This window comes from Homalodisca vitripennis, unplaced genomic scaffold, assembly GCF_021130785.1.
Source record: "Homalodisca vitripennis isolate AUS2020 unplaced genomic scaffold, UT_GWSS_2.1 ScUCBcl_185;HRSCAF=1536, whole genome shotgun sequence".
Lineage (NCBI taxonomy): Eukaryota > Metazoa > Arthropoda > Insecta > Hemiptera > Cicadellidae > Homalodisca > Homalodisca vitripennis.
The window spans coordinates 42,067-64,776 of NW_025776302.1; the positions used below are offsets into that span (position 1 = coordinate 42,067).

Genomic DNA, 22,710 nt, shown 5'->3' on the forward strand with positions numbered 1-22,710 from the left:
GTCAGCTCTCCTAGAACCAAGTAAGAAGAATATACGACTGGTATTAGGGATGTTGACAGGATGTGGCCCTCTTAGGAAACATCTTATGGAGGGTCTAAGCTAGACCGATGACTACAGACTCTGTGGAGAAGCAGAAGAATCAGCGGAACATTTATGGCTAAACTGTCCTGCCATATGTAAAACTAGGAGAACATTCCTAGAAGTGTATCTTCTCAGACCGAAGGATATCAGAGAACAGGAGTCCTCAAATTTGATAGGCTTCAGTAAAAGTCTCACATTGTGAGGTCCTAAACATGAAGTAAGAGAGGTGCAAAGGTCTTTTAGGATTACCTGCAGAAACTATTGCCTACTTCTTTCTAGACCAAAATAAAATAGCTCCCCTCCACTGATACTACGAAACTCAAATTCTGTTTGCACCACCCTACACAATTAGGATTAAGGATTACCATACCAGTGTTATTGCCCAATAATGTTTTGTCCATTCTTGAACTATACTGAGTGTTCCAAATGTCTCATCCCTATCAAAGTTTTGAACAGTTAAGAATTATTAAATCTCTTGAAATGTTTGAATTTTTTTTAATATGACGTAAAATCAGCTGAGGACGTTTTTGATGGATTTCAATATTACTTCCGTCTCCCCAAAATAAAAAGGAGGGGCCAATTTAAAAATTTTAATGGAATGGCCATCATGTAATAAATCATATTAACCCTCGAATTGGCAGTTATTTTTACCTCAGATGGCAGGCTATTTTTGAGTGTTTGGTACCCGTACTTTAAACATTTTGTAAAAAGTACGTTTTTACTATAAGCCTATAAGTGTAATATATTTTTTTCAGAGATAATTATGGTATAAAAACATTATGCATAAACCAAAAAAAATGACTAGACAAAAAGTTTTTTTAAGTGGTGGGACTGCCCTTGGTAAAGTGTGATAATATTATAAATTAATATTAGAATCTGATGTAGCCAATTTATTCTTCATTTTATATAGTTTCAGAAAATATATAATGGTATCCAGCTTCATGTGAAGAAACATTATACATATTGTAAAAAACCACAAACAGTATAGGAAAGGCTAAATTTGTTACTATGGATACAATTATTTTCAAAAATGTACAAAAAATATTATTCTTACACTAAATGTTTCCAAAATTTAGAGAATATTATGTACTACAAAACAATAAATAAATAATAAACCAATTTCAATTTTTTTTAATTTTTGAAAAGTGGTGGGACATACTTCAATTTGTTACTATGGGTACGATTATTTTCAAAAATTAACAAAAGAAAAATATAATTTTCACACGAAATATTTTCCAAATGTACCAAAATTTACCATAGTATAGTCTAAAACAAAGCTATAAACCAACATAATACACCATACCCATGATATATCACTAATTTTCAAAATGGCAAGATGAAGACAATCTTTCTGACAAGTTTTATGATTTCACTCTGACATCACTGTTTACAAAACAGCAAAAACAATTTCACCATTGGAAGCAGCAATTCTTTCTGTTTGCAATGGTATATAAATAGTGGTGGTAGTGTTGATTTATCAAATTGTAAAAACGCATTTTAATGTCGATTGCCACCCATAAATCGATTCAGATCAAATCAAATCAAATCTTTATTCACATATACATTGAGTACAGCGATTGTGTCATTTGAATTACAATTGTTAAGTTCGAATTAGGTAAAAAGTATGTACAGTAAGAGTTACAGAATTTGTCATTATTCATCTTCATTGCTGAGTTCTCCAATCCAAAAACTCCTGGACTGTGTATATTGTTCGTTCCAGCAGCCAGTCCATGAGTCTTCTCTTCAGATTCTTCTCAGGGATTCTCTTCATTTCTTCTGGCAGACAGTTGTAGCAGGCAGCTCCTCGATAAGATGGTTTCTTCTCGAATAGACAGAGATGATGAGTGTCGAGTGCGAAGTTGTGCCTATGCCTTGTGTTGTATGTGTGGTGGTCTCCTAATCTGGCTCGGCCTATTTTTACTGCATGCATTACTGTTTCAAGAATATAGAGTGCAGTAACTGTCAAGATCCTGAGCTCCTTGAAGGCTTCTCTACATGTCTCTTGCGGTCTTAGTCCTTTCAGTGTTCTTATGGCTCTTTTCTGAATTACCAATACTCTTTGGAGGTTTGAAGCGCTTATCCCACCCCAGGCCACTAAACCATATCTTAGGTGGGTTTCAAATAAAGAGTAGTAGGCTATGATGGCTGTTCTGTTATCACTGACCTGCTTTAGCCTTTGTATAGCATAGAGACCCATGTTCAGTTTTTTACAAAGTTGGGTCACATGAGGTGTCCATGAGAGATTGTTGTCAAGGACTATGCCTAGATATTTATTCGAGGTTAGTGTTGTTAGTTCTGGAAGGCCTTGGTAGTCATTGGGAAGTGATGTGTATATCAGTTGATAGGTTTTACTTTCATTCAGGACCAGATCATTTTGAAGGCAGTATTGTTTTACCATATTGTATGCCACATAGGACAGTAGACAATAGACAATCTCTTTATTAACAAAACATCAAGAATTGCAATGGCGTCAAGTTTTACAAAGTTGGTTCTTTATCTGCCATCCTGTTCTTCTCCTTTCCAGTTCATGAACTCATCCATGGAGTAGAATGGTCGGCCGGCCAGCCATCTGGTTAGTTTGGTCTTCAATGTATTTCCTTGTAGCATTTTTATGTCCTCCGGAAGGTGGTTGAATAGTCTCCTGCCAATGTAGGATGGTTTCCTCGTAAACAGAGCAGTGCGGTGTTGTGGCAGGTGGAAGTTTAAAGCTTGGCGCGTGTTATAGTTGTGAAGGTTGTGGCCTCGTTGTAACTCCTCTTTGACAGCATGCATTATGACCTCTCTAATGTAAAGGCTAATGATCGTTAAGACACCTTCATGAATGAAGGCGTCTCTGCAGCTTTCCCTTGGACCGAGACCTGACATAATTCTGACTGCTCTTTTCTGTAACAGTAGGATTCTTTTTACGTTTCCTGCTGTTGTGCCTCCCCAGACCACGAGACCGTATCTCAGGTGTGACTCGGACTTTATTTGAACTCTTGTCGATTTTTGGTGGCAACAAGTAGTGCTGTGTCATCAGCAAACATCACTGTCTCACAAAACTCTGAAAGGTAACTTGCCAGTATTACTCTGGTAACTCTGATCATTATAATGTTTATTGCCAGTTCTAGGGTTAAAGGTCTTCATGTGACAAAACAAATGGCACCAGGAGAACCAATTTCTGACTATTTTATAGAAAATGAGATGAAAACTCTTAACTATTCTAAATTTAAGTTGGAAAAATAATTTTATTTTAGAGGTTGACTTTTGGGATGTCCGTATAAATTATGAATTAACAATTGTATATAAGGTTATACAACAAATAAAATCTTAATCTTTTTATGTTTTTTATTCTCTTATAAGTATTGTTGTATGTTTGATACTCTACCGTATTTCCTTCTGTTTTTTATTCAACTAAGATGTGCAATTTTTACAACGAATTGTGATGTAAAAATTTGTTCCATTTTATAACAAATATTTGTTACATGGTGGCAATTGTTGTAGTTCTTGACCTGCAGGGACAATTCTGGTATCCATTTGAAAGAAAGATTTATAGTACATTTATCAACTCTATAAGTGTTAAATTTATTTTATGGAGTAATTATAAATATGATTTATTTTACACAGTAAATTTATGACTAAGAAACCTTCTCTATGCTTTATGTACAAAATTATAAATAATATACTTTGTGCGTCAAGTTTGAAAACTAATATTTTGATCTTAAAAATAATGAAATAGAAGTGTTAATTTAGTCAGTTAGATATTGAAATCATTTATAATAAGCAATTTTAAATATGCCTAACATCTCACCATGTCCGATTGTCTCTGATTGAATATTCTTTATGTCCAGCCACAATAATCATCTATTACCGTTAATTGTTCAAGAATCAAACAAGAGACACTAAACTTTGTAATTCTACTATAAGCAATTGACAAGGATGTTGTAAAAAGGTGAGTAATGTAGCTGTTGTTTGTTAAAGATAAATTTGAAACAATCAGCTGAATAATTTATTGATTTTGTTTCTAGAAAAAATACTCAGTATAGAAATTCTTTGAATTCTTTCAGTTTCATAACAGAATGAGCATCAAAGAGCCTTAAACCTTTTGCAACATGTGCCAAAACTGTACAATAGTCTTTCCACGTATTTGGAGAAAGACAGTGTCAATACCTATCCATCAATCACAATCAGAATAATTTATTCGCCAAACAGAACAAAATGATTTCTATGCAAGTCAAAACATCAGAATAAAGAATTATTATTATACAAAAACAATTGAACAGAATTGTTCACAATAGAACATACCTTCTAAATGTTAGGATCCCACTAGATCGGAAACACTCTCTACAGCTTTCATCTGGTCTCAATCCTCAATACGACCCTTAACTATCTCTTTTGAAGACTAAAACTCTATTAAAATTTATGACACTAGAAGTACCATCCCCAAAATATTATTTCTTACCTCAGCTTTGGCTCAAATAAACCTAAGTAACCCAGTGAAAAAACTTCTGACATCTTGGCTTGGAATGTCTGTATCTCCTGACAAAATCAGTTGCAATAGCGCTCTTTATAATAAACAATAGCTTCTCCACTAGTAATGGAGATGTTGGGTGATTTATTGCGGGGGAGGGGGGTGAGGGGCCCACCCGATCTTGCACATTTATTTTACCACCCGAAGTTATTTTGGTATTACATTTTTAGTTGTGTTTTGCACTTTCATATAATTTTGTTTGTAATGTTTTCCATAAAAGTGTGATAGAAATTATTTACAAAAGGGAGAAAACCAATGTTTTACTGAGTGTTAACGGTATAAACGAAATAGATCAATTCTAAATATTGTAGTGTTGTTTGCAATAGATTTATTCATTTGTTCAGATTATACTGTATTTAAAGAATATTGTTGTTGAACTATGAGAGTAAGATCGTAACAGGAGGGAAAGTCTGAAAATTGTCAAAGACATGATGTAAATTATGGTTGGCCCTTAATTTACCATTTTGTAGATAAGAAAATCTCCAATTGAATAAATCTATTGCTGTTAATCTGACTTGTAAGATATAAACTCCAACTAGTCAAGTCCAATAACTGTGTATTATTTTGATGTAGTTCCTTTTTTACAAATAGATTTTATCATCACGTTAAGTTATGAGAACTTCACCATTAAGGTATTAAACTATGTCTTTCTTATATATTTAATAGTATTTTATTGTTTAGAACTAATTAAAACATAAAGAGACTAATAAAATATTGATATCGTTTAGTTTTAAGTTTTTAATATTGTGCCAAAATGACTTTTAGAAAGGAAAAGTAGGCTATCTTTATAATTAAATACTTAAACAATAATTTATTTATTTTAATTTAACTTCTATTTAATCATAAATGTGTTAACAGTTGTGAACACAGTACATACTTAATCATCTTTTAATGTCTTATTCTCTGTTAATTAATTTGAGTTTTGTTTTGTAATCTAACTTTCACTAACTTTTATTCTTAATAATGGCAAATTTAACCTAATAATTACTCAAGCCATCAATACACATGTTGTTATAGCAGAAGCATGGTATGTTTAAGATTAGATTTGTATTACCTTTTATATAATAAACTCATGCTATATAACTTGACAATGTAAATGTGAAATAAATAGATTTATATTCATATAAATCGCTTTTCTAACCCCAAATTGCAAAACCCTTTCAGTTGGTTTAAATAAAGCAAATTTATTTATTGAACCAAGAAACCTACTTTCTTTGCTTTAACTAAAGTCCTCATGTTTCGATCCCAAAAAATTCAGAACAATAATTGTTAACACTCAAAAATACCCCAAAACGGCAATTTTGGAGGAGGGGTAATTTTTAAAAGATTTCCAAATCTAAAAGTATGTTAAACTCTTCTTCGTTTAAATGTCTATATATACTAATCATTTTGAAAAGTTTTATTTTATTTCGTTTCTTATAAACAGAGTGGTCCAAAATGTCAAAGTTTATTTTCAGTTAAGCCGCGTTTACACTGGAAACAAAACATGTTTATAAACAGTGTTTCGGAACAATGTTCCTCAAATCGAAGAATAACTACTTGGAACAATGTTTATAAACAATGTTTCGGAACAGAAATTCGGTGTTTCTCCACATGTTTCTTGTTTCCCGTAGAAAGCGGTAAGATCAAGGGGTGTTTATAAACATTGTGGAATGTTTCGGAAACACAAGACGTTTAGATATAGGAACATTGTTGAGAAACATAAATCATCAGGTCTACCAATAATTTTTTATGCGTTATGTTGGTAGAACAAGTTGTCAGTATGTTTTGTTTCGATGGAATGAAAATAATGGTTTCAAACAAAGTCAAGAATTCCAAAAATGTGGTGCTTCTATCGACTTTTCATGAAAAGCCATCAATTGATAAGGACTCAAAAAACCTCTAATCATTGAGACATACAACGCAACCAAACGTGCAGTTGATGTACTTTGGATCAAATGTGCCATCAAATGACGTGCAGCCGAAAGATGGCCATCATGTGTATTTTTTGGCATGATAAATATCATGCTAGTAAATTCATATGTTATTTACACTAGTAACATGGTGAAAAAGGGCCTGAAAACCGCTTTCAAGGAGAAAATTTGCAATGCAAATCCCATATGACCTCATCACACCATGACTTTAGCACCGTAGGAACTACCCAAACTTGCCAAGAAAACTCCGCTAATCAATTGCTGAAATAATTAAGGCACCTCTTCAAACAAACAAAGTCAATGTCCCTCAACACCCCCGTCGAACAATTTGTGGAATATGTCCATCAGCAAAACGGAGGATGAAGTCAATCTTTTGCTGCCGATGTGCCAAGTCAATCTGTGCCGAGCATCGCGGAAGATGCTGTGTCCATTGTATAGATGAGATTTAACCATAGACTTAGTTTTAAAAAGGTTTACTAAGCTGTATTATAAGTGTTAACACGCAATTAAATGACCTTTTTGTAGAATAAAATTTATTTGTAAATTTTTTGAATCCTGTCGTAATTTTTACGATTCGTTAGCTTTAACGTAACTTTTTGAACACGTTAGCTCTCTAGGGTTAAGGTCTTTAAATAGGTCACTTCCACTATAAACACGTGACGTAGTGAAGGCCTTACACAGAACCTCCTGGGTTCTCTGTCACATAACAAAACACAGGTAGCGGGAGCTAGAAGAAGAACATCCTCCTCGTCAGACCACATCAAGAGTGGCTGTCCTAAAATGTTTAGGAACATTGTGTGCAAAATATTTCATGATAGTAGCAAAATATAAACAAAGTTTCAGAAACAATGTTTATAAACATGTTTTGTTTCCAGTGTAAACGCGGCTTTAGGTTTCACTGTTTAACTTACTGTTACCTGGTTAAATATTTTACCAAATCCAAATTTGTATCCAAGGTTATCAAAGAAGTACTATTTCTAAAAATATGTTATAATTGTCACTTTTCAGCACATTTCCAATTGTTTTAAATACTCGTAGTTCAAATTTAAGGTATTTCAAATTCATAAAACTTGAGCAATTCAAATGCAAGGTATGACTTTCATTACACCTAACAATACCCCTCTTAAAAACTAAAATTTTTGTATTTAAAGTCGGCTTTATCGTAGATAGCTGAGAAATGGTACCAAAAAATACTAATTTTTAAGACTTTTGTTGAGATTTGAACTCCGGTATTTCCCGTAGGTTCTTAGTGAATACATTGTTTACCTTTACCAAAACGTTCTCTGTTAGGTGCTATAATTTAAGTAATTATTATTTCTACAATTGTCTTGGTTTTAACTATTTCGGTCCAACAATGTTATGTCATTCAACTAACCTTATTTACAGATGTTCAAACTGAAATCTGTTGTTTTCCAAACAGAGTTCTACATTGGACCTGTAGTTTTCTACAACCCTTAAGACCTTTTCTCTGTTTATTGATTGAACAGCAGCTCTCAATCGTTGCATCATGTCATCTTGAGTCATAGGCCTCGATGCCTTGAATGCGAGGATCTGGGTTGATAATTGACTGGCCCACCTCTCCCAAACCATTCTTGAGAATATTCCTCATCTAGAGTTTTTCGCAATGCTTCAGGTTAGTGAGTTGGCGCCCCATGGTGTATAAACCCCATTTCTTGGATAGTTTGTTCAGGAATATTCAACAATAAATTAGACAAGTGTTAGATGAGGAAGTTTATACATATTTCCATCCAAGTGTCCTTTGAAAAAAAAAAACAAGCCAACAATTTCGTTACGGTACCAATAATATATGCCCCAAGTATAGAGGGTCCACTACCTTTGATTGTCTATCTCTCATATTCCGTGAGGATTTTCAAAAGATCCTAATCTCATGTTGTGACGATTCACCTCTCCATTGCTCCGGAAAGTTGCTTTTGTTGCACCATAACACCTTGCAAAAGATATTTTATCATGGACCCACACACACAAAAGTTCATTCTTAGAAGGTAGTCAACTCTATGCAGTTTTTGATATAGTAAAATCAGGTGTGGGTGTATTTTACGGTCCTTAAGGATCCTGATTACTGGTTGTTGGCTAATACCTGCCAAATTCTAGATGAGTCACATGGATTGAGCTGATCTGTAGCCAAAACATATGGTGCCTTATCATCCTTTACAGGCCTAGTGAGCTGTTTCTCTTTGTAGTGATCTGGTTGTACATTTTCAGTTTCACTAATGATGTTCACAGTTCGGGTAACGTTGAGCATACAGAGCAGCAGCTGTGTAGATCTGTAAACATCCACCTAACACCATCAACATCAAGAAAGTTTCCTCATTAGTGAATGGCATATTTGACAGACAACAATACACGTCTTTAGGACATCGCACAAAAACTGACTAACTAAAAGAAATCAAATCTGATAAAACATGTTTATCATCTCTTATCAGTTCTCCCATACTTGTTAAGTAGTTGTTGGAGATAAGCTTTTCCATACCAGAAGAAAATAAATGAATGTACAAATAGGTGTTTAGATCAATTAAAACAAGTTTTAAAAAACATACCTGACATTGCTATTTGGTTTATTATGAAACAAATCCATCACATGTTACTAATAGATAAATCGTACAAATTCACACTTTTAGTATACAGTACCTCATTACATGGGAAGTGTTTTTAAAACATGTGGTAGACACTTTTTAATACCCTGAGGGGGCAAAGGTAGGAGAACACAACGGCTACTAAATGCAACAAAACATGAAAATTAGGATTTTGGCACCATTTCTCAACCATCCAAGATAAAGCCAAACTTTAAATACACAAATTTTAATTTTTAAGAGAGCTATAGATGTAATGGAAGTCATGCCTTGCTATTTTAATTTTTAGGTTTTACAAGTTTGAAACATCCTAATTTTGAATTATGAGTATAAAAAAATTAATTGTGTTGAAATGTGACAATCATAGCATATTTATAGAAAGAGTACCTCTTTGGTAACCTTGGATAAAAATTTGGGTTTGGGTTTGAGGGGTAACAATAAATAAAAACTGTGAAAACTGTAAAGCCGCGTTTTTCACCGGAATTGGCAACAAAAAATTGCCGACGCTAGTTGCCGATGGAAGTTTGCAATTTGTATCTGCAACCATGAACACAGTTTGCTTAATTTGTACTGCAACTTGCAACCAAAAAATTAGACAGTATATAGAATGTCGAGTGCGGAAGAGGTTGTACTTGCTGCGGCAGCGTGTGTTGTTCTAGGTAAATTGAGAAGACGGAGAAGATACAGATCCTTTGACGGGAGAATTGAGATGCGATCAGGGCCGGCCCTAGCTAATTTTATAGTGTAAGCAAACAGTAGTTTTGGCGCCCCCCCCCCCCCCCCCCCGATAAACCGTCATACACTACACCGTAGAACGGTAAATGTCACATACCTTGTACCTAAATAGTAAACAAAGGGGAACAAATTAGGAGAAAAAAAATAGCTGACAAACCAGAGTTTATGTTTATTTACCAGTGTTCATTTACAAATACAGTGACACATTGTAGACTACAATTACGATACATTACATTATTAAGTTTAAGTTATGTGATGTATGATGGAAAACACAAAATCGTCTACAATCAATATTGTGTGTACAAGTCATTGTTAAACGTCAGGTTGTATTACAGACAATTCAAATTAAAAAATAATAGCCTAATAATTACAATTAAGATACTCAATGTTGCAATTAAAAAGGAATTCGTCTGGCTTTTAATTTTGAAAACTCTTGCAGTAGAATGTCCGTTTCCATTTCATTTAGGGCATCATTTTCAATCGCCAAGGTTGCTAGACCACTTAAGTGTTCTTGGCTCAAATTTGATCGTAGGTAAGTTTTTATCAGTTTTAATTTGGAAAAACTTCTTTCGCCACTGGCCACGGATACTGGCAGCGTTAACAAGATTCTCAATGCTACAAAAATATTTGGAAAAGTATCCACATAACCACGTTTGGTTATAAAAGACAACGCTCCAGCTGGGTGACTTGTAGGGGGCAGCATTGGTCCAAAGATTTGAAGCTCATCAAACAGCTCATCTCCGTTAATGTCATATTCTTTTGGTTTGTCATCTCCATCACCACCGCTCAAAACTGTTTCAAGGTGTTTGCAGGCTTTCTTTAACTCTGATTCACTCCATGCTTTTCTAAGCTAGCAATATCATAGAGAAATTTTAAAACCTTCACTATGGTTTTCCATCAGTTCAAATCTCTCCTTTAACGAGGATATTGCTCTATCAAGCACAACAAAGAAGAAATTTACTTTAAACAAATCTTTACCAGAACTTGCAGCTTCATCTTCACTCTCGTAAGAAAAATTGTTTTTTAACTCTTCTTGGTCTAACTGTTTTTTCTTGTTCAAAGTCACCTGCAACATCAATTTTTTCTGCAAGTTCCTTTGCATCAGTAATGACGCTGTTTAGTTCTTCTTCAGATCTCATAGTTTCCAAAAATGATTTTACACTCTTAAGAAGATCTATTGAACTTTGAAGATAATTTGTGACCTTTTGCAACAGTTTACTAACCATGTTTGTTTTATTCAGGATCTCATGCCAAGTTACAATACAACACAGAAACTTGAAGCTTTGCAGTTTTTTTACTAGTCCTACGGCAGTATGTCTACCAAATGCATCATGGTTCTTGTCTTGAGAAGCTTCATATAATGCATCATATACTTCTTCAATATGGTACCTCAAGGGTAATAATGCCTCAATTCTACTTTCCCACCTAGTGTTGCAGAGTGGTTTGACTGTTAGACTCGAAACGTTTTTCAGCAAAATACTCCATCTTTGAGTAGAACTAGAAAAAAAGTTATATATTTCTTGTATGGTGCTGAAACAGTCTACTGCACTATTGCAAGACAGAGCTGCATCGTTAATTACCAAGTTCAGGGAGTGGTTTCCACATGGAACCACTCCCTGAACTTGGTGGGAGTGAACTTGATCTGAAATGCTCTAGGATCTAAATCCTAGAGCATTTCAGATCAAGGATCCTCTTCTGAACTCCAACATGCTTTCCCTTCATTGCCGAACCATTATCATAGCCCTGACCCCTCATGTTTTTTAAAGGAATTCCTCGTTCCTTTAGTTCTTTCAATAATGCTTCTGTGAGACCTTCACCTGATGAATCTTTAATAGGAATGAAACCTAAAAAATGTTCTTTAATTACCACATCTTCATTTTCAGTAATCTTCACAAATCTTATCACAAACGTCATTTGCTCAGTATGGCTAACGTCAGGAGTGCAGTCTAATATTATCGAATAATATGTGGCTTGCTGTAGGTCTTGCAAGATTTTATCTTGGATCTTGGCTGACAAGAACAGAATGAACTCGCTCTGGATATTTTTGCTCAAATAATGAACGTGTGTTTCCTTTGATTTGATCCTTCTCACATGTTCAGCCATAAAAACATCAAACTTTGCTATGTGTTCTACCAATTTTAAAAAGTTTCCGTTGTTACGTTCAAAAAGAACATCCTTTTTCCCTCGAAAGGCCAACCCCTGTGTCCCCAAAAACTGTACTATACACAGTAATCGTTTCAGGACTTGGTGCCAATGTTCAGTTTCAGCATGGATAAGTCTTTCATGTTCTTCATCAATAGTTTTGTTTAATCGTAAACGTACAGAGAGCTCACGCCAAAACGTACAGTTTTTAACATGAGCAGAGGATTTCTCGTGAAAGGTCAAAGTCTTGTGTAGGTTTTGCCAGTCAGAATACCCTTGGTCACTAGCAAGAAGAGAATTCGTGTTTCCAAACAGTTTGCAAGGAAAACAAAATGCTGCATTTTTCGATATTGAGTATAGTACCCAATTTCTGTGAAATTGTTCTCCGTTGCACAGCTTCCTTGTGTAATGATTTGAAGAAAATCTCCTACCTTTACTGTCCGCAGGAAACTTTTTGTCAGTGACTTGCTGAGGCCCTCGTTCAACAAGCACTTTCCGTACCTCGTCATTTATTTTGGGTGGCCACTTCCCACAATCATTTGAAATCACAGGTAATGTGTTTGTGTCCTTGTTCGGTTCCTGGAAGACAAAACAAAACATTATAGTTGGCATCGTGGTGTAATCGCAAGAGATGTATGATGTGTGATAACTCTGTTAAATTACCCTTTTCAGGATTTCAAATATTTAATGCAATATTTATATCTATATTTTATTATAGTCTATAATAAATAGGCCTTCCTATTTAGGTTTAACTAAAATATAGTAAACATTTTTAAAACATCTTTTACACCTATCTATGTTATGGTGGTATAAAATAAAAATTGGTTTAAATAAAAGTCAAATAAGGGCTTAAACATTTGTGTGTTTTTTGTTTTGCGGCCACCATATTGAAACTGTAGGCCTAATCATATCATATTCATGATTAATAATCCAACTAAGTTGGCCGAGGTTATTGCTGGACCTATTTATCCTAAAAATGCTAAGTAAGTTAAATAAGTCAACTTACAATTTCAATGACTTGTTGACTATGCGTAACAACAGACGTAGATGAAGATGACGATGACATCACTGTATCAACTAATAAATCATCATCCCACAACTTTGGTGGCGGCTACAGAATCGTCACAATCAATATTTGATGGTGGAAATGGTGTTTCTGTAGCTAGATAACTATGGAATTGACTGGTTGACGGTCCAGGCAGAGCCTCAGATTTAGTTATTGGTAAATTATTGTCAACATCATGATCTAATTCGGTTGTCTCTACGCTTATTGATGCACTCGCACATAATGGTGGATTTGTTAAAAACCTTTGCAGTGCTTTACACTGCTTTTCATCTTCTTTAGATTGCTGCAACTTTCTTTTGCGGTTAAATGCTCCAGATGTTTTTTTTCTTGCTCGACATTTCGTGTTAATTAAAAACGGCATTAATTTTACAACTTACTACAGTACAACGCACATCAATGTAATTATATAAAATAGTAAGACAGACAGCTGTCACGGCGAGGGTGCTTGCGAAGCGGCGCTAACAGTGACTGTAACGTAACTGCGAGACTCAGACTGCGAACAGAAATAGACATATGAGTCATGCGGACGGTTCCATGTCACTCGCGTAAGGGGTGGGGCGTGTGTATCGGGTAGCGGTGCATTAGTCAGTGCAGGGCGCACGTGCACAGCGCCCCCTCAGCGCCCCTCTCCTCGCGGCGCCACCCGCGGCCGCGTAGTTCGCGTATATCACGGGCCGCCCCTGGATGCGATGGCAGTATAAAAATTTTTTTAAGAATGTCGGGCAACGATTTTGAATGTTTAATTCTTGGTATTGGACACATAATTAGCAAAAAGGATACTAACTACTGGAAAGCAATTCCAGTGCGTGAAAGGTTAGCTATTAATAACTTTGCGATTTTTGGCAACTGGCGACTCTAATACAGGCATCAGTTATTTGTTTAAAGTTTCAAAAAGTGCGATATCTCTCTTTGTGCCAGATGTTTGTGATGCTCTGATATGTTACCTCAAAGATAACATACAGGTGAGTAAATGTTAAATACCTATCGACCACGTGGAGCCGATAGGTGGGAGGGGTAGCGGGGTTTGTTGCAGACTCGAGTCGCCGCTCAATTTGGCACTTCAACTCGTATTGCCGACCGAGGTTGGCAAACGCCTTTGATCTTTACCGACTTCAGTCGGAAAACAAAATTTTGGTTGCCAACTCGTAAAATCGGTCTTCAACTACAGTTGGCAATGCGAGTTGCAGTTGTTTTAAGGCGTTCGACTAAAAATTGCCGATAAAAGTCTGCAATCATTGGTTGCCAACTCCGGTGTAAACACGGTTTAAATCTTTGACATTTTAGACCATCAGTTTTTTTTTGTTTTTTTTTTTCAAAATAATCTGTGAATTTAACACACAGACCTCTAAAATTGAGACCTTTAAAATAAGATATGACTCGACCTACCTTTACATTTGAATCGGTCATTTGAGAAACACCTCATATCCGTGAAAGTAAATTTTCGGGAAATTAAAAAAAACCTTACTGTTTCATCATTTAATAATGCTTACACATAATATTTTTTATTTGTTTATACAAAGGTGTGATAAGCTATTTCTATTGTTATTCATTACTTATTTTTTTATTTTTGATGTAAAAAGTAAAGCAGTTTTTGGAGTTGGGTTGTTTCTCAAATTACTTATGTAAATTTGTGTCAACAGGCATGAAATAACACTTTAAAGAACACAAATTTTGAATGAAAACCATTTTCTTTATTTATATGATGTATATACATTTTTTAACATTGTTTCTTACAACAATTCAGTTTCATCCTTATCAATAGTTGGCCATTCATAAATCTTCGAATAAAATTTGCCAAAAATGTCTGTAGGAATATAGCTTTCGAGTTTTTTTTAGATCATTGATTTTGTTAATGTTTATAGGCACACATTTTTGCGGATAGGCACTCATTGTTGGAAGTTGTGGTGTACCAGCTCCCTGTTTTTTAAGTCGAAAGTGTGTTCGTTGAGTCCATCAATAAAATGCTTTGCTTTCACTTGTCCGACATGTTCCTTAGAGCAATTAAACTCCATAAAAGTTGAGATGCTGAATTTTGTTTTATTCTCCCTTGGAATGTTTCTAGCTTGAGTCTCAGTTGATATAACATTCTTTTTATAAAAGGGCCACCAAGATTTGAAGTCCTTTACTTTTTCACTTTCTACAATTTCCACTAAGAATTTGTCTTGAATCACCGTTGAATGCAACATTAGCTCAGCATATTGCTTCATTGTATAAATCCTGTCTGTTTTTTAAATTTTTCTTTTGATGACACTGAAGTCTCGGTCACAGGGAAGGTACGAATGACCTCGTAATGGAAAATAGTGATGAATACTGTCAAATCGTCCATTTTCTATTATGGCAAGGAACAGCCTTACAACCACGTTGTTTTTGTTCTGTCCTCCTGCACCATCGGAAAAAACATGAAGATGCCTAACACCAGCATCAAGAACTTCGTTGATGTAATCAACTAAAAATGAGCAAATTTCATTAGGCCCTTTTTTAGACACCCCCCATTGATACACATAAAATTTGGCTATCAAAACATTCACTGTCAACTGCCGCAAGTAAAATATTTCTTGAACCGGAATTTCCGGAAGCTGAAGGTTTTGCATAAAGTCCATGCAGATCTCAGCTATTTTTGTTGTCCTTTAAACACTTTTCTCTAATATTTTCGATTGCCTTAAAAAACTTCTTTGATCTCCTTTTATGTACAAGGAGCCCAGCAACGTAGACTCTTTTAGCCGCATCATTTAAAGAGGGACTTTTTATTATGACGGATAACTCCTCACATTTACAACAAGAATCGATCTGAGGCCTCCCAAAAGTCAGATCAAAATGCTCATGAAAGAGTTTCGAATAGAACTTGTAGTCAACACTCAGTTCTGGATTTTTTTCCTTAAAAAGTTGCCACATAATTTTTACATTCAAGTTTGAGTTCATTATTTGTAAGATGTACTGGTATAATGATGAGCTTCTTTCTGGGGAAAAGAGGCTATGTGGTCGTCAGTAGCCTTTATACGTAATATTACCTGGTTTAGTATTCCCTGGAGTATTTTTTCCTCTCAAGTCAAGGTGACTTGCCTTGGGATAGTAATTTACATAGCCTCTTGCCACGTTCAGAAGATATGCCATGGACAGAAAGAAATGCAAGTTTACATACCTGTATTCTTCCACTAGATGTAGACAAAGCATATACAAAGGAATGTGACTTTGGTTTACTAGTTGTTTCACCATTAACCAAATTACGTCTTTTTCTTTCTATTATCTTGCACTCAATCAATGATTGCAGATAAGCATCTTGTTCATTTTTTGTGTTGAAATCAATGAACTTAGCATATGTTTCAGCTGCTTTGTCCTCTGTAATCTTTTCCGGGATACATTTCCATCTGCACCTAAAACAACCAAACCAAATTAGACCTAAATAAACTGAAACTGACAAAAATTAAAATGATAGGCTACACCAGTGGTTCCCAACCTTTTGTGTTTGGCGACCCACTTCCAAATGTTTTTTCACATTCGCGACCCCATCCCTCACCCGTGATTTTATATATACATATGTATATATAACATTAATATAAAATACACATGATTTATATTTTTATACGTGTATAGAAAAAAATGTAAAATGTAAATAAATATGTACACAGCTTAGTATTGAAAACATAGAAAGAGTTTATTGATTATTCAAGATTACAAATAATTTTTCTATAATACTAGTGTGACTTCTGGCATTGTTTTGACTGAACAAGTAATTCAATGTCAGGATTAAAATTTGATATTTTGAGGCGTAAATCACTTTCAACGTCCACCAGTCTGTTTCTATACTTATTCTTGATGTGAACCAAAGTTGAAAAGGCACGCTCACAAAGATATGTTGTCGAAAAACCCATTAGGAATCTCATTGCCTTTTCATACAAAACTGGATAGGTTTGCTTAGCATTCAGCCAAAATGAGGTCAAACCTTTCTTCTTGAACATGGTTTTCATGGTGGAATCACAGGACAACTCAATTAAAGCATCTTCCTGAAAGAAGAAAAAATACATTTTTTAATAGAAGGTAATTTTGCAACGCTTAAAAACTGAAGCTTGTAGGTCAACCAGTTGTCACCTATTTCTGAAAGAGTTAATTTTTTCCCACAAGAACAAAAATAGCTACCATTGAAAATTCAGAAAAAAATTGGTATAGTGTTATATTTAATTACAATAAAAAAATTATAATCGGCATTTAAAAATTCTGAATAAAAATAAAATTTAAGCAAAAAGTTCATGTAAAAATGTGTACATACCTCAAATGCTGCTAAGTTGACGTTCTTTAAATTATCCTCGTCGAATGGATTTTGTATCCACTTATTAGTAGCTGCTATTGGTGGAAAGTATCGCCTCAGTTCGGATGACAAGCCTTGTAAGTGTTTAATTATAATTTCTGAGGTTACTGAATCGACTGTCAGCTCATAGAAATCCACAAATTCGTTCATCAATGGGAATGCATCAAATGTATTTGCTTGTACCTTTTTATGTCATCTGTCAATTTTCTTAATAGTAGCATCCACTTTGTCTTGAACAAAGAATCGATGTACATCTTCTCCTTGTAATGTAAGATTAAGGATGTTTAGAGAGCTAAAAATGTCAGCTAGGTATGACAGTTTTATCAGCCAAGTCTCATCATTGAGGCAATCGCAAAGAAAATGTTTGGCCTTTTCTTTGCCATCGTGTTTAATTTGAACCAAAAACAATCTAACTTAGTCTCGAAGTTCGAACAATCTGGAAAGCACCTTTCCCCGTGACAACCAACGCACTTCACAATGTAGAAGTAACTGCTTATGGTCGCTTCCCATTTCATCACACATTACAGCGAACATACGAGAGTGTTTTGATTGTGCTTTTATTAAGTTCACAATTTTTACGGCGTCATCAAGAGTGCTTTTGAGGTCTGGATTCATTCCCTTAACCGCCAAACCCTCCCTATGGATGCTGCAGTGGGTCCATTCAACTAACGGAGCTACTTCCTTGACTTTACCTACTAGGCCCGTATATTTTCCCGACATAGCACGAGCTCCATCGGTTGTAAGCCCGACACATTTCGACCAATTAATTCCATGTTCGCGAATAAAACTATCCAAGGAGTTGAAAATGTCTTGGCCAGTTGTACTGGTCTTTGGTGAGTGGCAAAATAAAATGTCTTCTTCAACTGATCCATTGAGATAAAAACCTTACAAAACATAACAAATTAGCATTGTCAGCAATATCTGTACTTTCGTCTAATTGTAAAGAATCACAAATAAAAGTCACTTTCTTTCACAGCAGATATTAAAATCTCCTTTACGTTAGCAGATATTTCCTCAATTCTACGTTTCACTGTAGTGTTGGATAGGAGTATTTGACCTATCTGTTGACCTGATTTTTCATCAAGCAGAAGTGACGAAATTATTTTTGCTCCGAGCAAAATAAGGTTCACGCCTGCTGTGTGCGGAGCGCTATTTTTTGCTATTAGCAAAGACAGCTGGTAAGAGACCATAGTAATTTTTTTATTGTCTTGCCCAGATGACACATTCTCTATATTTGACCGAGTCGAAATAAGTTCTTTTTTCTTACTTTGAAAAAACATCAAAGGTTTATTCAAGCATTCTGGATGTTTTGTTGAAATGTGCCTCTGAAGTTTTGAAGGCTTTATACTTTCGTTAGCCAAGGTTTCGAAACAAAGTACGCATTGGGGTAAAGGTTCTTCTTCCGTACCTATGAACGTAAATCCATATTAGAGGTATTCAGGCCAATATTTTCGAAACATTTTTTTCCCTTTCTTAACATTTGAAAATACTCGAGGCACTATAACGTCATTGCTAGTAGACGGACGATTAAGCTCACCTTCATCAGTAGATTCCAGTTTTCTCTTAACACAAAATCCAGTTTTCAGCCAATTCTCCATCGTAAATAGCCTAGACGTAACAGTCACTACTTAAAAAAAAAACCAAGCTAGAACGAGTATCACGCCACTGACGTCTGTTCTTACTCGGGCAAATACCAGAGCCAGACTGACTAATGAAGCGAGACTGTGCGAGTGAGAGAGCGTGCGAGCGAAGCCTGGCGGGAGAAAAACGGTCGGACTGGCGGCACAGCCGCGGCGCGCCGTTGCCAGATTGTGCACGGTCGCTACTGTAAGGCCTACCACACACGGGTCGACCGGTTTGCGACTATAGTTTCAAATCGGTTGCAGACGCAACTGTTTGTTGACCTTGGACGTGTGCTGGAGTGGGGATCAACACACGGGCTGACTAAACTGCAACCAGTTTGAAATCAGTTGCCGACTGGTCGCATGCGACCGTATTTTCTTGTCACCAAACAGTTGCGTTGCATAGTTTCACGTGTTTGTGAGTGCAAGATGGGTGATCAAGAGTTGAATTTAAAACTTGTAGCAGAGGTCGAAAAGTACGAAGTGTTGTATAATTACAAATTACCAGAATATTCTAGAAAGGATATAACTGACAAGGCTTGGCACGAGATTGGAGTAGCAATGAACATGACAGGTAATTGATAGTAGATATGTGCAGGGTGTCCCGTTGTGAAGTAGTGCCAGCCAAACGATATGGTTTTTCAGTCAAAATAAGCAAAAATGTTTAGTGTTGATATCTCAAGACCTATCGTTATCATCGATAATTTGACAGTTTAAACCGTTTAAATTAGAATTTTTTCATGACCACCATACTTTATCTGTACTATAGTATATGTGAGAAACTAAAATTCATGCGGTTGATAATACAGTCTTGAGAAAATAAAACATTTTTTACCGTTTCATAATGGCGGTAATGTAAAATATTTTACCCATTTAAAATATCATGGATTTTGGCCCTTTATTTATGGGACATTCTGTATTATAATTTTAAATGAAAAGAAATTAATAATAAGTCAGTTACAAAATATAGTTATAATTTAATGTACAAAGTTTTATTGAAGTATGTTTTTGACAGTTTACTTGAGTCCTTATAGGATTGCAAAACCGACATCTTGCAATCAATGATGTTTCACCTGGAAGAATGATTTATTCTATAGCTTTTTCCCACTGCCAGGGCAGAGATGCTTGAGGAGAAATGAAGTAACTTGCCAAATATTGTGTCACAGTAACTGCCGAAGAGCGTTCAGTGATTGGATGCTGTCTTGGGCATGGTCCTTCAGCTATTTCCACTGTAGCCGGCGTATAGTCGATACCTTCTCTTTTACGTACGTAATTGTGTAGGATACAAGCGGCTTTTACGATGTCGATTACTGTTTCTGCATTGCGACATCTTATGGGACCATTTAACACTGCAAACTTTTCAGTAGCCATACCAAACGTGCATTCAATAGATTTTCTTCCTCGACTTAATCTGTAGTTAAATATTCTTTTTACATCATTGAGTGATTTTCCATTGTATGGTCTCATTACATTGCGTGCTAGTGGAAACGCTTCATCTGCCAAGAAGTAGTAAGGGAATGGTCTTTGTATGTCGTCGTATCGCAATGGGGTGGGTGGCGGAGTTTGAAAAGCACCATGGTTGAGCCAGTAATCGCATGGCACTGACCTTGTAAACACCTCCATCGCTATTTCGTCCAGCATATCCTGGTTCTATCATAGTGAAAGCACCATCAGCATCACAGCATCCGAGTAAGATTATTGAATTGAAACTTTTATAGTTAAAATTTTCTGAACCAGTATTTGGATATTTCTCAATGCGGATATGCTTTCCGTCTAACGCCCCAAGGCAATTTGGTAAGTTCCACAATGTCTCAAAACGTTCGGCAATTACTTTCCATTGGTCACCTATTGGTACCGGCATGTAAGTTGCTTGCAATGCATTCCAAATGATTTTCGTGGTTTCTTTAATAATGACTCCAACTGTACTCTCGCCTCTTGCAAAATATAAAGAGAGAGCGACAAATGAACATCCTGTAGCCAAATACCTGTAACAAACGCTTGAATGTAACAAGCATAATTACTGACGGGTTTTCATAAATTATATATAAATACTTAGTGTACTTATCACACCTACAATATTGTGCATTTCTACTTTATACTACAACTTACATCGGCCAACCGATTCAAGTTTTGCTATCCCTTTTTTTCTTTTCAGCTGCGGAATGCAAAGACAAGTGGCGTAATCTCCGGACAGTATTCATGCGAAAAATCAAACCTTCACCTTCGGGATCTGGCGCTAAGAAGAAGGCCTACTACCTGGCAGAGGCCATGCAGTTTTGTTTGCCGTTTGTAAGAACATCAGCTCCTCCTTCTACAGGAAATTTACCAGAGGTTCCTAACTGTAGCGACGTAAATACCGACGAAACTTTATTGGAATCACAAATATTGGATGATATTCCAGATGATCCTTCAATTGAATCACCGCAATCGCCGTCAATAGTACAGGATAATACTTCCCGGTCATCCCCAATCATACCAATACAACCTCATACCAGCTCACAGCCATCGTCCATTCCGAATGAAGGTAAAAAAACGCCTAACGCAGAAGAAAAAAGCCGCTGTCGAAGCAGATCAATGTTTTGCTGCATATTTTAAGGCAAAAACAGCACGACTTGAAAATAGTACTACCGCAAACGATAGTAACAAGAAAGAAGCTTTGAAAATGTTCCTTCTTAGCTTGATACCAGAGTTGGAAGAACTCAGTGATTCACACATCAAACAATTTAAACGCAAAGTTTTTACTCTTATTGATGAAATATCAGGCACATCAGATGTCACACACCAGCGTCGCCACATTCCAGCATTTCACTAATCTCTCATCAGTCAGGCAGCAATCAATATTAGTGCGCCGCCAACATCCGCTGGTAATTACTACACGCAATTTACACAGGACATTGACGCCAACCAGTTCTATGTGCAAAATCTGGAATAATTACTTGATATCTAATTTTGTATTTTGACAATAAATACATACCTTATACAAGGAACCACCAGAGAGTGCAGTTGGCGGCGACCAATAGAATGGACTGGCCTGCGCGACGTTGCCACACAACTGCCACTGCCGCCCGGCACGGCTGGCGCATTGTGGCTGATAAAACCGCTGCGCTGTCACAACTAACACTGATACTGAACATTTAAAACTTATCAGTATAATTGAAAAACAATATTTAAAATGCGTTGACAGTTTGCTATATTATATTTAAATTACTTGTATAGTTTATTAATGTTATTACAAACTAACTATCGATTAAAACAAACAAATCGTCCCGTCAGTTAGTCAGAGTAAAGTACTTGCTTATTTCCGTACGGTACAACAATCTTTTCAGTGATTTTAAACGATTACTAAACACACACAAAATTAATATACATGTTGCTTATATTGGACACTGCATGACTTGTTGCTTGATTAAAAATAATTAAAAAGATATAACAATATAATCAATTTTAAAATTATCGAAGAATTATATTTTTAAATTATGAAATAATCAAATTTTCTACTAAATAACTTTTAGGTCCTACTATTTTAAAATGAAATACGTTAAAAAGCATGATTGACTTAATAATATTCTTACCTTTGCACTTGTATATTATTTATTCGCTCTCAGGCGGCAATATCGTAGCCAAAACCTCGGAGTCTTCTTCATTTTCACTTTCTACCTCACTGCTACTCGTGTCAGAATTGTCTGCTAAGTTTATAATTATTTGATCTACAACACTTGTGCGGATACATTCCTTTTCAAAATCAGC

At 35.6% G+C, this 22,710-nt stretch overlaps 1 protein-coding gene across 1 annotated transcript; it reads left to right on the plus strand.

The window, feature by feature from the left end:
• Positions 1 to 21,043: 21,043 nt before the first annotated feature.
• LOC124370439 lies at positions 21,044 to 21,669 on the plus strand. The gene has a single exon (XM_046828723.1). It carries the CDS (start codon positions 21,163 to 21,165, stop codon positions 21,556 to 21,558), a length of 396 nt encoding a protein of 131 aa, XP_046684679.1. The 5' UTR covers positions 21,044 to 21,162; the 3' UTR covers positions 21,559 to 21,669.
• Positions 21,670 to 22,710: the final 1,041 nt, after the last annotated feature.

Bases quoted from the DNA above. Each gene is read 5' to 3' on its own strand.
- LOC124370439 (XM_046828723.1), top strand. From the start codon at position 21,163: ATGCGAAAAATCAAACCTTCACCTTCGGGATCTGGCGCTAAGAAGAAG.